The sequence below is a fragment of the Rutidosis leptorrhynchoides genome, chromosome 8 (assembly GCF_046630445.1).
Source record: "Rutidosis leptorrhynchoides isolate AG116_Rl617_1_P2 chromosome 8, CSIRO_AGI_Rlap_v1, whole genome shotgun sequence".
NCBI classification, from domain to species: Eukaryota; Viridiplantae; Streptophyta; class Magnoliopsida; order Asterales; family Asteraceae; genus Rutidosis; species Rutidosis leptorrhynchoides.
The window spans coordinates 347,156,696-347,172,247 of record NC_092340.1 but is presented as its reverse complement, the minus strand read 5'-3'; the positions used below and the strand labels follow the sequence as shown (position 1 = coordinate 347,172,247).

Here is a 15,552-nt window from a genome sequence, read left to right as displayed (position 1 = left end):
TATTTAGCTAGCTTTAGATTTCTTTTTGAGTTTTCATTAACAAACTGAGATCGATTAGTATTACCTCATCATAATATATTGAACTCGTGAATCACCACATAACAATAGCTAAAAAATAGCACACGGTAAATTTTATTTCTTGTATTTGCGGCACACAAAAAAAAAAAAAAAAATCACCACACGATAACAATAGAAAACTAAATAGCTTAATTGGAAACTAAATTTAATTTATATTAATAATATAATCCGTATTATTTAATACGGAGTTATAACACAACAAATACATCAAAAATTTAAATAATAAAAAAATAATTTACATAAATAGATTATGATTATTTAATATTTAATTCAGTTTGATAATAAAATGACACATAAGAGTAGTTTAATTAGAGAATGACACGTATGATTATTTTATTAACTTTAATTGTGGAATTGACACGTATGATTTATATCACACGCTTTATAATAATGTATAGATAGATAGATAGATAGATATTTATTTATTGGGAGGTGATTCTCACACACTATTTTTTATCCATACACACTTGTTTTACATAAATTGACAAGTTTGCCTTTACTTTTAACATAAAGACAAAGATAGTAATGTTGACTAATATAAGGGTAGGATTGAAATTTCATATAAAATAGTGTGTATGAATTAAAAAGTGATGTATGAGAATCACTTCTCTTATTTATTTATTTATTTATTTATTTTTGCAAAAAACAAAACTTTATTACTAATATAGGTACACTTCATTAATTCGATGAACACCAACTTATACCAAGGAGCAAGAGGATAACAAAACCACAAAATCCAACCAAACAAAGCTAAAAACGTTGCCCGAGCAAGAACCTAACAATCACCTAAACAAGAAGAGGGAAAAAATATAAACACAAGAAAATATTATAACAACAACAACAATACTCAATTTCACGCACAAGATTGTAATCTTATAGATTGATCGTAATCTTACAACAAGAAAAGATTACAATCCATCTAAATGGGCTTATCCGGTAAATCGTTTTTACGTCTTTGGATCACCCCAAAATAGGATGCTAATGAGGCTTGAACCCACTATTACAACAACAACAACAACAACAACAACAATACTTAATCCCATATGAATGGCGTATGGGGGAGGTGAGATGTAGACAATCCTTCCTCTATCCTAGAATAAAGAGAAATCATTTCTCCACCCCGAGTTAAACACTCACAAGAGCGAAGAAAGTCTCCCTCTCTCTATTCGACGGGTAAAGAGATTGCTTTCGAGGGGACCTCCGGCCATAAAAAAAAATGAGAAAAAAAAACTAAAAAAAAAATTAAATAAATAGAAAAAAAAAGCATGAAATAAGTAGATAAATATATAAAAAATACGTAGTAGAAATAATAAATAAGAAAATAAAAAATAAAATAAAATAAAATAAACAGAGACGCCATGAAAATGGTAGAATCAAATTTTCATGGGTTTTACATCGTGCCTAGAGTTCAATTTAGGCTCTAAGCGATATAATAATTGTTATTGTACTTGATCTGATACAATTAGGATATGTTCTTACTTTGAACACAATTAATTGTTATTGTACATTTGTACTTGATCTGATACAATTAGATCCCTGAAATCAAGGGATCTGATTTAGTAGACAAATGTTACTCAAATCTATTATGATGATTTCCATAATCTTTTTTTTTTTTTTTTGTTTTTTTTTTACCATAATCGTATATATTCGATTTGACAATTTGGCAGTGCCCATTCAATTGTAGAATAAAATAAGTTTAATCACGTATAGTAATTATTATTATTATAATTATATATTATATTATTATATTAAATATTAAATTTTAAATTTCATTAAAATTATTTCAGGCAAACTAATTGGTGTAACACATACATAATACAAATGATACATTGAAAAGAATACATATGATATGTATCAAATTAGTTGCACAATAATTGCTTTCTAGATATCAATCAATCAAACTAAATATTTAAAAGTCTAACACCGAAGGTTATCACCGGGTGCAACACCAAGTTGATACAATATTGAGTATAGTACCCTACCCGAGCACTTACAGTAGCCGAATTACCGCCATCGCATTCCATTCCATTAATGGCTCGAATAGTGGCTCTGAATCCTTGGCCAGAAACTATTATCGAGTGGACATTGTTCATCCAAAACCACAACGCGGTCCTAAAGGAAATGTTTGGGTCTGTTGCCACAATTTCAGGATTGTTTAATCCGTCGAACCCGATACTTTGACCAGCTGGACCGTAGTTGTAATTCCATGATAGTTGGATCGGACCTCTCCCGTAGTAACCCTTGTCAGGGTTACATGGATATTGAGTGTTATTTTCGTCGCAATAGTCCTTTGAAGGACCGTTGATTTCTTCGATATAGCAAAAATCTGCTCAAGCATTGAAAATTTTTAAGAGTTAGTTTGTTGATTAGAAGTTATTTATAAATTTGCAAACAAATCCAAATTGTGAAACACTTGTTTACACAAAAAAAGTTTCCCGTTTAGACTACTCGGGATAGGCCAATATTTTTACTCAAATATACGCGCCCTAAACAGGTTAACACGTGATTGTACCCTTATCCTGGCAGCCCAAGATATGTTGTTAACATTAAATTTAGTGTATATAGATTAACTAGCAATAATGTTTATTAATAATTCGCTAATTTAGAACCATAGAATGTAGTTTTTTTTTTTTTTTTTTTTTTTTTTTTGAAAGGCAGAAAACAATTTTATTAACATAATAACGCAAGAGTACAATACACCTCGCACCTATATACATCAACAAGAGTTATAATCGGATACTAAGAGTGGTATCTGTCGAATAACTCCTATCCACCATATCGCAACAATTTACAAAGATAAATTAACAAATAAGAGGCTTTGGGTTGACTAGCCATGTGTTCCAATCAATCGATAACAATTTACATCTTTTCGCAATCCATTTCTAGCTCTTCGTTTGTATTTCGTTAAGCGCCATCGGTGGATTCCAACAATTGTTCTTGAAAACCTTTTTGTTTCGATTTTTCCATATGAGGTACCCGCACGAACCATAGAATGTAGTTAGACAGCAAATGTTTTACGCTGCTTTTATAACTGTTTTACGAAATAGACACAAGTAATCGAAACTACATTCTATGGTTGAATTATTAAACCAAATATGCCCGTTGGTGAAGTTTGAACGTGAGACCTATTGTGAGTATATCAAAACCACAACCATTGGTTATCTCGTGATGATTAAAATATACATGTATATACATAAATGGAGGCTTAATAGTTTATACTTTTGCTACATCTAGAGTTGTCAAATGCTTAAAGCGTGCTTAATTTGATCCATTCGAGTAATTTTAATTGCAATTTTCGTCATTTGACAACTTTTGATGTAGCAAAGTTTTAAATGTAGAGGCGTTTTTGTCAAACAAACTTAATTGAGTCGTACCAGTTTTATATAGGCTCCATGTTAGGCAACCAGAACAAAAGTTAGTTACCTTGCATAATATACATTGTATGTGTTTCAGTTACTATTTCACCCAAATAATGCATAAAATTGTGACAAAAATAATACAATGAGAAGATTAGTGATCTTGCGTCCAGTTTCATGTGTGACATGTGCAAAGAAAGCTGCAATCTCACGTCTCGAATCATCTTCAGAACCAACTCTACCGAACTGAGGATAGTTTCCAATGGCCTCAAGAAAAGTAGCTCGAGTATAAAACCCTCTCCCTTGACAATTAGCATCCGATTGGTCGATTATTCCATTAAAAAATGTGTCCGTTACTATACTATCAACTGACACGTCATTTGTAGGAGGTGGAGCGAAACACGGCCCTTGTTGGCACCCAGTACCACAATACGCCTCGTCGCTACCACAATAACCGTACCGGCTGCAACATAAGTCCGGACTACAACCGCAGTTTTGTGCAGTTGCGGTCAAAATTGTGGTGAAAAGTAGTGAAGTTATGATCAAGATTGATGATAATGTTTTCATTGTGTTTTTTTTTTTTTTTTTTTTTTTTTGGTTATGGTTTTTTAGTGGGATGTGTTTATATAAATTGTTGTGGTGGCTTTGGTGATTTATAATGTGCGTGCAAACAGTGTAGGGATATGAGATAATGAGATAGTGGACATGGGAAAGTTGCACTCCTTGTGCTGTTTGACTTTGCAATGAAGTTGACTTTGTCAAATTTGTTGACTTCTGTTTTCTAGTGATTGACGACGTGTTCATTTTTAGATCTTTCATCTATGATTTTAGTTTTGACATTTTGGACAATGAATAAGGTCAATATCACGCCAAAAACATGAAACAAATGTTAGAGACACAAACAAAACAATAATACATAAATTTATTTAGTAAATTATTAGACCACTTTTAAAAGGGCGTGTCCAAAAACTAACGCTCAAAAATTGATGTGACATGTGAGGTGTCAAGATCTAATGCTTCTGACATCTTTAATGAGGCGTTACCCGTGATTGAAAATGAGAGTTAATCAAAAAAAGATATGCATGAGATTTTCTTACACCCAATCATAAGTTGATTTGAGTAGGTAGTTTTGCCACATGTTTGGCTAGATTTAGCTTTTCCTATTGTATTATGCATTTGTTGATATATTTATTGATTAGTTACCGGAAACATCAGTTTCTATTATGAAATATTAGGTGAGGTGATTACGGATTCGCCTGACAAAACTTGTAATCTATCCTTTGATTATTGATCAATTTCTTATTCTGTTAAATAAATGCTTCAAGATCTCTTTTTAAACCTAAATATTATTAGTAGTCATTTTTTTTTTCTGTTATAGCTGATGCTCATTTTTAGCTACAGCCATCCTTTTCGAGCTGATAACCAGTTCACAACAGTAACATAAAAAGGCTCCATAAATGACAACTGATTAAAATGACATAACTGAATTACAACAAACGGGTTTTTTTGGTTGATTTAAATCAATGTGCTAATGCTAATCAAAATTCAAATACGGCAGCTTACTTATATCTGGTGCTCACTTGTTTCATGGTTGTAACCCGAAGCCTTACCAGTTCTTCCAATTATGAATGGCTCAGGTGCATTACTATTACTATTAATATCAAGACCTTGAAAAGATCGAGATGCGAAATACTCCACCCCTGATTTAACTGACCCTTTGACCATGGTTTTTTGGTCCTTACCATGTTCCTGCAGTGACTTCGGTGTCAAGTTCACTAAAGCAAAAGCTCCATCTTCATCTTCCGGGTTAATATCTGGTTCAACCCACAAATTAGATTCGTTTAAACTTAATGATTGTCACGTAAGATGCAAAATAAATTCAATGAAAACATGAATATGGTGCCTGCAAATCCATAAATGGACACATCGGTATCTGGCCTAATCGATGAATTTTCAATTAGTTATGAAATTTATTTGAGAGGTCAGATGGGAAAAGAAAAACATGTCCAAAAGAAAATTGTTAATTGGTTGACTCGTCAAATTTGCTACCTCTAACTATGATAGAAGACATGATGGAATAAATCAACCCGTCAAAGTGGGTGGGTCAACTGATTGATTCATCCCACATCGTCCAGCTAAAATCTCTTAAATTAATTAAAAGATCATCATTATCATTATAGATGTACATTGTGCATTTACAGATATATACTGTACAGATCTCAAAAGGACCGAAAGTCATCCAAAGTGTTATTTTAACCCATAAAACCTCTTTATTCATTTTATCTAGAAGAATAGATTATAACTGAGGATTAATAGCTATTGATTGATTGATCTTTCTACATATTGTTACTTCAAGAAGTAATAAAAGAAGCAAATAACATGAAAATACCTTGCGAATCAGGATCTTCGATGTATCCACCTTGAAGAAACGAAAATCTTGCTTCTTCTCGTTGATTTTCTACATTTGAAGGGGTTGAAACAACGAGGTCTTGAAATTCCATCACATATTTTCCAGTCCACTCGCTTCCCCTGCACAAAATGTGATTGCATGATTTTACAAATACTTGAAGCGAGATAAAAAATGTTAAACAAGTTGAAAAAATAAAATAATAAAATAAAATAAAAACCTGTTAAATGCAAGAATAGCCTCAAAAGGAGTAATAACAGGAGCCAAGAACTCTTTGCTATCCAAAAGTGCAGTTTGCGCGCACGAAATATAAATAAAGACATCACACTGCAAAATTAGGTATAAGTCATGAAACCTGTAAACATCATCTAAAAAAAACTATTATCTTAATACAGATTATTTAATTTAATAACATGTGTTATGTATACACTCGTGAGTTGTGACACTTAGGGATGGCAAACAGACCCGTATCCGATAGAGAAACTCGAAACCCGGCACTTTTGGGCCGGGTTTGGGTCCGGGTATACGGGTCATTCCAGAAAGGTTGCAACTTTTGAGGTAAACACCTGTAACAAAGATAATTCCAAAAAGATAGTCAACTTTACCTCGGGAAAATTGGCAAGTTTTGAAGGATTGGGTCGGCCCATGACAAGTGTGTAAGCCTTTTTCCCTGACTTTGTAATCATCTCTTTTATTTGATGGATCATACTAAGATACCCAGCTGCATATAGAATCCAATATAAATAACTAAAAATCTTCATGTATTAGATATTAAAAAAGCATTGGATAATAATGTAACAGTGTATACTAATATAGAACCGTACCAACACCAAGTGTGCCAACCAATATCCCAACAATACCAGCATCCTTTGCTTTCTCAACTAGATAATATCTGCATATAATTTACCAAAAAAATAACTGTTCAAGAAACTAATAACTAATCAGACCCAACAAGAAAAAGGATACAGATAAGCAAAGTACCTACGCTTGAGGATTCTTCGTTGTTGAGAAGTGTCTGTTAATAATTGATTTTCTGTTGCATCATATCTGACTGAGACAATTACACCATAAAAATGTAAATAACATTAACAATATATAACAAATTAGTAAGAAGAAAAAGAAAAGAATGTACACCAAAAATAACATCAGAATTCAGAACAAACAGAGAGCTTAAGGAAACTAAATAGAGCTGTCATGCAAATATGAAAAGAATAACTACCGATACAAGTGGCAATTTCAACCCGTGTACGGGTAGAGGGGTTATATTGGGTTGTACTTGTTTTTAGAGGGATACATGTCAGATGATTCAAAAGTTACCCAAAGTGCACTCAAACAGCATTAAACCTCATAAACTGTTTCACAGTAATAGAATTAGACCATTCATCTATAGCTGTATCAATATATTATATATTATTTATTTCAGGGATAAAGACAAAAAGTTTGGAGTTCGTGTATTGGCTCACCCGACCCAACCCATTTCAACCTGAACCAATACAACAACAACAACACAACCCAATACCACATAAGTGGTGTATGGGTGAGGTGAGATGTAGACAATCCTTCCCCTATCCGAAAATAAAGACAAGTCATTTCTCCACCCAGAGAAAAAAGTTGCACACGCCCGGGCTCGAACCCAAGACCTCTCGGAAACCTGAACCAATAATTTACCCATTATGACCGATTACCCAACCCAGCCATTTTCCCACCTCTTGTAGCCACCGATTCTTCTCTAGTGGATAATATATCTACTATTATAGTAAATAACAAACAGATAAGAAAAGTAACAATGAATATTATAGATAAAGTAGTCAGCAAGAGAACTGTAAAGCAATCATTATCATGCTATACCAATATATATGAACACATTAATCTAATAAAAATCATGAAAACATAAGTGTTACACATGCATTATAGCTTAACCATCAGACAAGTTCATATTATACATTCTTAAAAAACAGTTATGCAGACAGTACCTATGTCACAACCATTGAAAGTGAGTACAGCATTGGCAAAAGCAGAATTATCGGGACCAATCCAAAACAATGAATAGTCTTCCATATTGCGGTCCACTTCTAGTTTCCAAACCAATCCCCCAATCCTATATGTTCTGCTTACATCATCACCACAATATCCATTGGCAATACAGCTGCTACCAGAACTTTCAGTTGGAATCATAGATTGGCTCATAACGTCTGCGTAATATAGTTCAATTCTTGATGTATCACCACACAAATTTTTTGTTTCAAGTGTTGATGCTTCTATAATATCTTGTAACGCATGTGCATATTCCAACCCATATAAAACCTTCACAAGTCACAAACAAAAATGGATCAAAAATATATGAAGAGGTTAAAAAAGATGCATCGGAAAATAATTTACTTTTCACCACAATCTATGAATTATTCAGTCCTACTAAATAAGCATTATATAGATTTGAGTCATTACAAAATCACTTTTTTAATTGACTATTTTTTTATATTACTTTCATAAGCTTCATGTAACAAGACCTCAAAGCATAAGAATCTCTAGAAAAATCAAAAACTTGATATGTCATACCATCCTTTTATGTTTTTAACTTACTTGACCCTCAATAATTACATCAAAATTGAACTATACCATATGCTAATGTTCAAATTTCATTTAAGCAATAGATGAAAAATTAAATATGAGAATTAGCATATCAGTTCTTACAGAAAAGTCAAATGTAAAAAATGTGAAAAAACTCAACTCACCATGACCGGCTTCGTACTAGATAATGCATAGTTACACAAATGGTTGGCACAGTTAGACACATCAATCGGTGCTTTTCCAAAAACGAAGAAAGCAGGAAGCTTTGACGTCCTAAAACAAAGAAAAAAAACCCGATTTAAACATGAAAAGATCCAAAAAACATTTATTCCAATAACCATATATTTATGAATATAACGGACTCACGGGCTGAGACAAGTATGACCATAATGAATAACGCAATCGGCATTTATATGTGATGCACCAACTTCATCAACACAACAACTACCATATGTAGTATCAGCCATTACATACAACCCAATATCCTTCACATTGTTTTCATTAAGCTCGTTACGTAACGCGCGCACAACTCCTGTTGATTCCTTTAGTAGCTCATCAGGGAACTATACATAACATAATGAATCCTCAATGAGACACTATCATTAAACAAATAATTAATTTTAAATAATCACTATTTTCACATTCATACAAACCTAAAAAACAGTACATTTAAATAAATAAGTTCAATACATCACTAAATTTACTTTCATACAAAGCTAAATAAACATTTTATTTAAATAAATACATAATCCACAAGGATTCAGCGTCTTCAATAATAAAATTAAGTTAAAAAAACTGAATTCGCTTTCATACAAACTGATAAAATACATTAATTACATACAAATAAGTTATTTATAATCAATTTCTAGGGTATTGAGTTAATTTTTAAAAAATTGAAAATAGGAGAGCATACCTGTAAACCGATTCTTTTGAAGTTATTGCTATGAATAAATTTTGCCACGCGCGAAACTTCGTATTTGGATTCGAGTTCCATTGAAGAAGATGAAGAAGAGAAAATGAGTGAAACCTTGAATGTTTTCTTTTGCGTTGTATGACTAAGATGCGAGGTTTAGTTAATGGGCCTGATTGGGCTTTAGCAGATCAGTTGTATCTAGGCTGGCCCATTGGGGATCTGGTGGGTTAATGAAACACGATATTGATGTTCTAAAAAATCATAGTACTCACTACTCCGTATGCTTAGATCTCGACGTTATTACGTTATTCTTAGATGATATGTTAAGCTCAAGTTCTTTCTAGGGTTAGCTACTATATAAATATTCGTTAATGTAATCAATAATATTCACGAGTTTCATTGTCTAACATGATATCAGAGCGTGTTTGATAACCTAGTCGGTCGTCTCAATACCGACCGTCAAATCTAATATATCTTACATTCTCACGTTTGGTGCAACACCCTATCATCTAATTTGCAATACTTTTCTTTTTCTTTAACTTTTAATTTGTATCGGCGGCCGCCTCAATTGCCGACCACCGCTTCATGTCAAAACCATAAATATATTTTTTCTATTCTTAGTTTTTATTATTTTATGTTTTCGCCGACCACCTTCACAAATATGTAAACCATATTTCTTTCTGTTCGTTCTACCGCATCACATATCACTGTCGTGACTTTCTACTCTTTTTTAAAATTTACTTACGAAAAAGAAAAAAAAAAAAAAAAAAAAAAAAAAAACCCCTCATCTTGTTTTATGATCTTCCGCTATCATTGCTAACGAGATCCACTCAATCTTTTGTTTAAGTCTAATATTTTTTGGTCGTGGTTGTCATAATTCTTTTTTTTTCATCTATCGACGTGAGATGAGCCATCTAGCTTGACTAGGTTTCAAACCTCGAAAAAAAAAAGAATATGGTCAAAAAAAATCTTATTTGCAGTGTTGATGAAGATTGTTATCGTTGACAAAGTTCTCTACTCAAGTCCAACTCAATCCTTAGGCAAAACAAAAGTCATGACGTAGAAAAAGAGACCTTACGGAAAAAGGAATGCAGTCAAGGAAGACGCAACGATATCAGCGAAATCAGTCAATTCGATGCAACAAATGAGAAAAAAAATCTTTTGTCTTTATATAATGTTTATTGTTTGTTCCTGTCCGAACTTTCGAGATAGGTGATAGGTTAAGGCCATGTCCAATTTGTGGGCTTGAGTTCGTTAGGTTTTCTAGGGTTAGCTACTCTATAAATAGTTAATGTAATCAATAATATTCACAGGTTTCATTGTCTAACACTTATCTTTTTATTTGAGTGAAACTATAATTCGAGTCTCGAGCTTCGTTTCCTTAATATATTTTTATTTTTATTTTTATTTTAGACATTAATAGACTCAAACAACCTCCTATTTTTCTACACAACATCACTTTAAAATATACACTCCATAGTAATTATAACTTGTTAGGGGTGTAAATGAACAGAGATACTCGCGAGCTCTTCACGCTCGACTCGTTAAAAGCTCGATTCGAGCCGTAAAACGAGCACGAGCCCCAGTTTGAACTTATTTTAAAGCTCGTTTAGTAAACGAGCCCGAGCTCGAGCTTCATATCTCGAGCTCGAACAAGTTCGCTAGTGATATTGCACATTTCTCGTATATTTATCATGACAATATCCGTCATTCTTAGTCCATTCGGATACGGTTTTAGTTATTATTCGCGATTATTTGGAAGATTATGATTTGAGAGCCGAGAAGTGTTATTTGATTGTTTTATGGTGTTTATGGCGCGTTTACAGCAGTTTCTATGTTATCGGGTGAATTTGGTTGTGATTGAGTCGAGTTACAAGTAAAAATTCATGAGAAATTCGGTGTACAGGGATGCGCGCTGAGCGGAGGACTGCGCACCGCGCAATTGTGCTTCAAAACACATCAGACAGCTTTAAATTCCGAACAACTAAAAACCTTTGGAAGTGCGCGCCGCACACTTAAACGCGCACCGCGCGAATCGAGTTGGCCAGATTTTAAATCCTATAAATAGGGAGCAGTTTTTTATGATGAGGGGTTATGTTTTTGGCAGCCGATTTTGAGAGCATTAGGGGCGATTTTCAGTCACTATTGGGGAATTCCAAGGTCACTTTAACGCTCCAATCATTCAGATTTCAAGGATCAATCTCAGCACCCATCAAGATTCATCGTGTTAGCTTGATTCTAAATTATCAAACAATGTTTTCTTTATTATTTGTTATTTTGATTTCTTTTGTTGCCATGGTTATTGGCTAAGTTATTTAATGTTTGTCTAGACTTATAAACCTATGTTTGGATGCTACTTATCAGTTATTCGTTTAATTTATGATGATTTGATGTTTGAATTAAAGAACGATTCTTATTGAAGCTAGACTTTTCGATTCAATTGGTTGTGTACTTGTTTGATAGGATGAGAGTTCATTAATTTAGTGCATAAATTTACAATTGGTTTGTCTTAATTGATTGTTTGCTTACTCGGAGACGAGAGTAAATTGGATTCAAAAGGCTAGACAAAATAGGGGTGAATTACACACAACGAGAGTTGGTGTGATTGTGATTTGAGTCTTCATCTCAGTTGAAACATTTGGTCACATTTAGGAGGTCTTAGGCTACGGGGAATTCAGTGTCGTGTAATCTTAATTGTAGTGTTTGCGTTGCGGAATTCCAGGTGAACCGACTAGATAATTCACATATGTTAGATAATAATTGGGGTTTAATCTAAATGCATCCAATACTAGGTGTAAAAGGTCTAGACGAACATTCGTTCTCCTATTTGATTACAAATATCTTATTTTTATTTGTTTGTTGCTTTAAAGCTTAAATCTTAAAATACCAAAAATATTGTTCTTTTCTGTTCTTAGATAAATCATTATTTGATTTGTCTAATCGTTAAATAGCCACCCAAACTATCATCTCGTAATTTTCATTTCAATATATTAACTTAGTTTAATTTCATTAGTAGCAACCTTAATTTTCACGTTTAAACTGTCCTTGGAACGAATATGGATTTACCAACTTTATACTATTGCACGATCGGGTACACCGCCCGTTAGTGTGTAGTAATCCTTTTTAACCGGTATTTCTCATTATAAATTAAAGACGCGATTTCACACATCAAGTTTTTGGCGCCACTGCAGGGACAGTTGTGTTGAAAATTAAGATTGTTATCTAATTGTTTTTAGTTTAGTTTTAATTGTAGTTTATTGTTATTTTCCTTTTATTCTTAGTTGAATCGGTGCGTTTAATCAGTTGTTAGTTGTGATTTTCCAGATAACAGGTAGTGCATGCCACATACGCGTTCTTCAGATTATCCGATTCTTCAACCATTTGACGAACCCGAAAGAGAGTTATTTAGAGCGTTAAGTCAAGAGCAACAGTCTATAGTGGATTCATCAGCTTCTTCGAGTGATAATACAATTCATTTAGATAGTAGTTCTGAGACGTGGTGCCCAATACACCACCTGAAATCAACGAAGAGGAAGACACTTACGTTTCATTAGATATTTTCGAGACTGAAGAGATGGCTGAGCAACCACCTCGTCCTCAGACTATGGCAGAAAAGTTGAAGGCCACCCGAGCTGGTCAAGGAAATTCGATTACTCAACCAAACATCACTCAGCCTTTCCAAATCACAGGTCCAATTCTGAGTTTGATTTCATCTGATTGCCAATTTCATGGTAAGGATAGTGATGATGCCAACGAGCATCTTCGTGTTTTCAATGATGTTTGTAACTTATTCAAGCTGAATGAGGTTGCTGATACTTCGATCAAGACAAGACTTTTTCCCTGTACTCTTAAGGGAGAAGCTAAGAGATGGTTAGATAAGCAACCCGAGTATAACGACCCGCATTTTTCCATTCTATATTTTTCCAATATTAAATGCCCAAACAATATAATTAAAACTTAATAATTAAACCTTGATCAATAATTTTTAAGTATTAAGAATTTTAAAACATATTAATTAACTTTGTACAATAATTTACAAGTTAATAAAATATGAAAAATAAAAGCTAATTAACTTTCATAAACAAAATGTAAAACTCTAGACCTTGTAGCCTTTAAATATTTAAACTTGAACTTAAAAGGAGCCATTTTAAACAACCAAAAGTACAAGGTCTAAAACGAAAAAGTTCCAACCCTAACCCTAAACCCTTTGGCCGATTTTTTAATGGGCAAAAGGACCCTTTTGCCCTCCTATTTACGGCCACAACCACCACCAAAAACCCTAACCCTAATCTCCAATTTTTGCTCCAAGTATTTCCATTAAACCATAGATCTAGAATCATCCTAATACAACTATAAATAGAGGAGCCATCTGTAGGTTTTCTTCATCCCATTCTCATACAATAATCCTCTCTCAAAAACAATCTCTCCCTATCCCCTCTCTCTTGGATTTACGGCCAAGAACACCACCACCACACTACCACCATCTTCAAGTGATCTTCGAGCAATCTTCAAGAGTGTTCATCGTGTTCTTCGTGATCTTCAAGCGTGTTCTTGATCTTCAAGTGCTTTTGATCTTCATCTTCAAGTCATCTTCATCTTTTTCTTGTTAATCTTCATCAAACATCATCAAGGTATAACCCTAAATCCAAACTTTTAAATTCTATCTTTTGATTCGTGTTTATGTTCATAATCATATTCATATTGTTCATGTAAAAAAATATATAAATATACATATACATACATACATACCTACGGCTATATATATAAAAAAAAGGAATTGATCTTCAAAACCCTAAAACCTAATCATGTTTATGTTATCACATGTGTTTATTAATTGTAAGAAAATGTATATACATATATACATATACATACGTCACATACATACATATATTTAAAAAAAAATTTATATACATACATACATATACACGATATATATATAAAAAATGATTTTGTTTGATCTTTAAACCCTAAAAGATTTATCAAAAGATTTGTTAAATATTTAAAAAAGGAAACAAATAAATATATACTTAACATACATACATATATATATATATATATATATATATATATATATATATATATATATATATATATATATATATGCGGTTTATATATATATACATAAAAAAAATATTTTTTCTATATATACAATACATACATGCGGATATAAAAAAAAATATAAACTATATATATACATATACACGATACATATATATATATATATATATATATATATATATATATATATTAAATACTTAAACCCTAATTAACCTAACCCTAATTTATAAAAACCCTAATACTACCTAAACCCTAAACATTAATTATATAACCCTAATCATTACTTTCCTAAACCCTAATCATTAAATACTACTTTAATTAATTAAACCTAATTAATTAATACTACTACTTACCACTTAACCCTAATTACTAATACTACTTAAATAATAAACCCTAATACTACTAATCATTTACTTAATGCTACTTATACTATACTACTACTTAATACTTACACACTTATACTACTACTAATACTTATAATATACTACTTATAGTATAACATATGATAGTCATTCACGATAACGTGAGGATTACTCAAACGTCAATGCTACTTAAGGCCTAGGGTGATCCTTGGTACCACTTTGAGACGCTTGTGGATTTTGAATGCCAAACTTAGATTTTGGTCAAGAAATCATGGGCCAACCGGTAACAATTGGTCATTCTGGTGACTCGGTGGTGGAATAGATGTTTGGGTATGGTGCACAATGTCAAACCCGACTATGATGATCATACATTTGCACACTTAGTAAGTGGTAGAGTTATTAAGGACAACTCACTAGTGTTTAACACTAACTTACTAAAATGGAAACTTACTAAAAGTGGAAACATGCTAAGAATGGAAACTTAGTAAAATGAACTACACTTAAACACTTGCATACTTAAACTTAAACTTGGGCAAAACATTTAACTACTCTTAAATGTCATTAGGTTGACTTTCTGCTCACATTCATCCAACTCTTCTATTCCAAGGAATAATAACTCTTCTTCTACTTACTAAGGTGAACTTCATAGCCCCACTTTATATTGTGCACAACTTATTTAACTTATTGGGTGAGACACATGCTACTTTTACTATTTACAATTTAGACACAAGTACCAACTATCAAACTATGCTATACTTGGTTATGTCCAACAAAGTCCCTACAGTGATATTTTTAATTGCTCATTAAATG

General features: G+C 32.6%; 1 protein-coding gene and 1 pseudogene across 1 annotated transcript; both read right to left on the bottom strand.

The window, feature by feature from the left end:
* Positions 1 to 1,830: 1,830 nt before the first annotated feature.
* On the bottom strand, positions 1,831 to 4,025 carry LOC139862873 (endochitinase EP3-like; annotated as a pseudogene).
* Positions 4,026 to 4,997: 972 nt separating this feature from the next.
* On the bottom strand, positions 4,998 to 9,424 carry LOC139862614 (uncharacterized). Its single transcript, XM_071851227.1, has 10 exons — positions 9,323 to 9,424; positions 8,776 to 8,972; positions 8,574 to 8,682; positions 7,815 to 8,145; positions 6,823 to 6,892; positions 6,666 to 6,733; positions 6,447 to 6,562; positions 6,062 to 6,168; positions 5,824 to 5,963; positions 4,998 to 5,248 (listed from the first exon to the last, which is right to left on the bottom strand). The coding sequence occupies exons 1-10, from the start codon at positions 9,401 to 9,403 to the stop codon at positions 4,998 to 5,000; spliced, it is 1,470 nt and encodes a 489-aa protein (XP_071707328.1). The 5' UTR covers positions 9,404 to 9,424.
* Between the last annotated feature and the right edge of the window lie 6,128 nt (positions 9,425 to 15,552).

What these genes read in the sequence shown, in the direction of transcription:
- LOC139862614 (XM_071851227.1), bottom strand. Translation starts at nt 9,403, where the DNA reads ATGGAACTCGAATCCAAATACGAAGTTTCGCGCGTGGCAAAATTTATT. An exon ending in CTAGTACGAAGCCGGTCATG is followed by an intron (nt 8,146 to 8,573) that starts GTGAGTTGAGTT and finishes TGACTTGTGAAG; the next exon opens with GTTTTATATGGGTTGGAATA. An exon ending in CGAAGAATCCTCAAGCGTAG is followed by an intron (nt 6,734 to 6,822) that starts GTACTTTGCTTA and finishes AATTATATGCAG; the next exon opens with ATATTATCTAGTTGAGAAAG.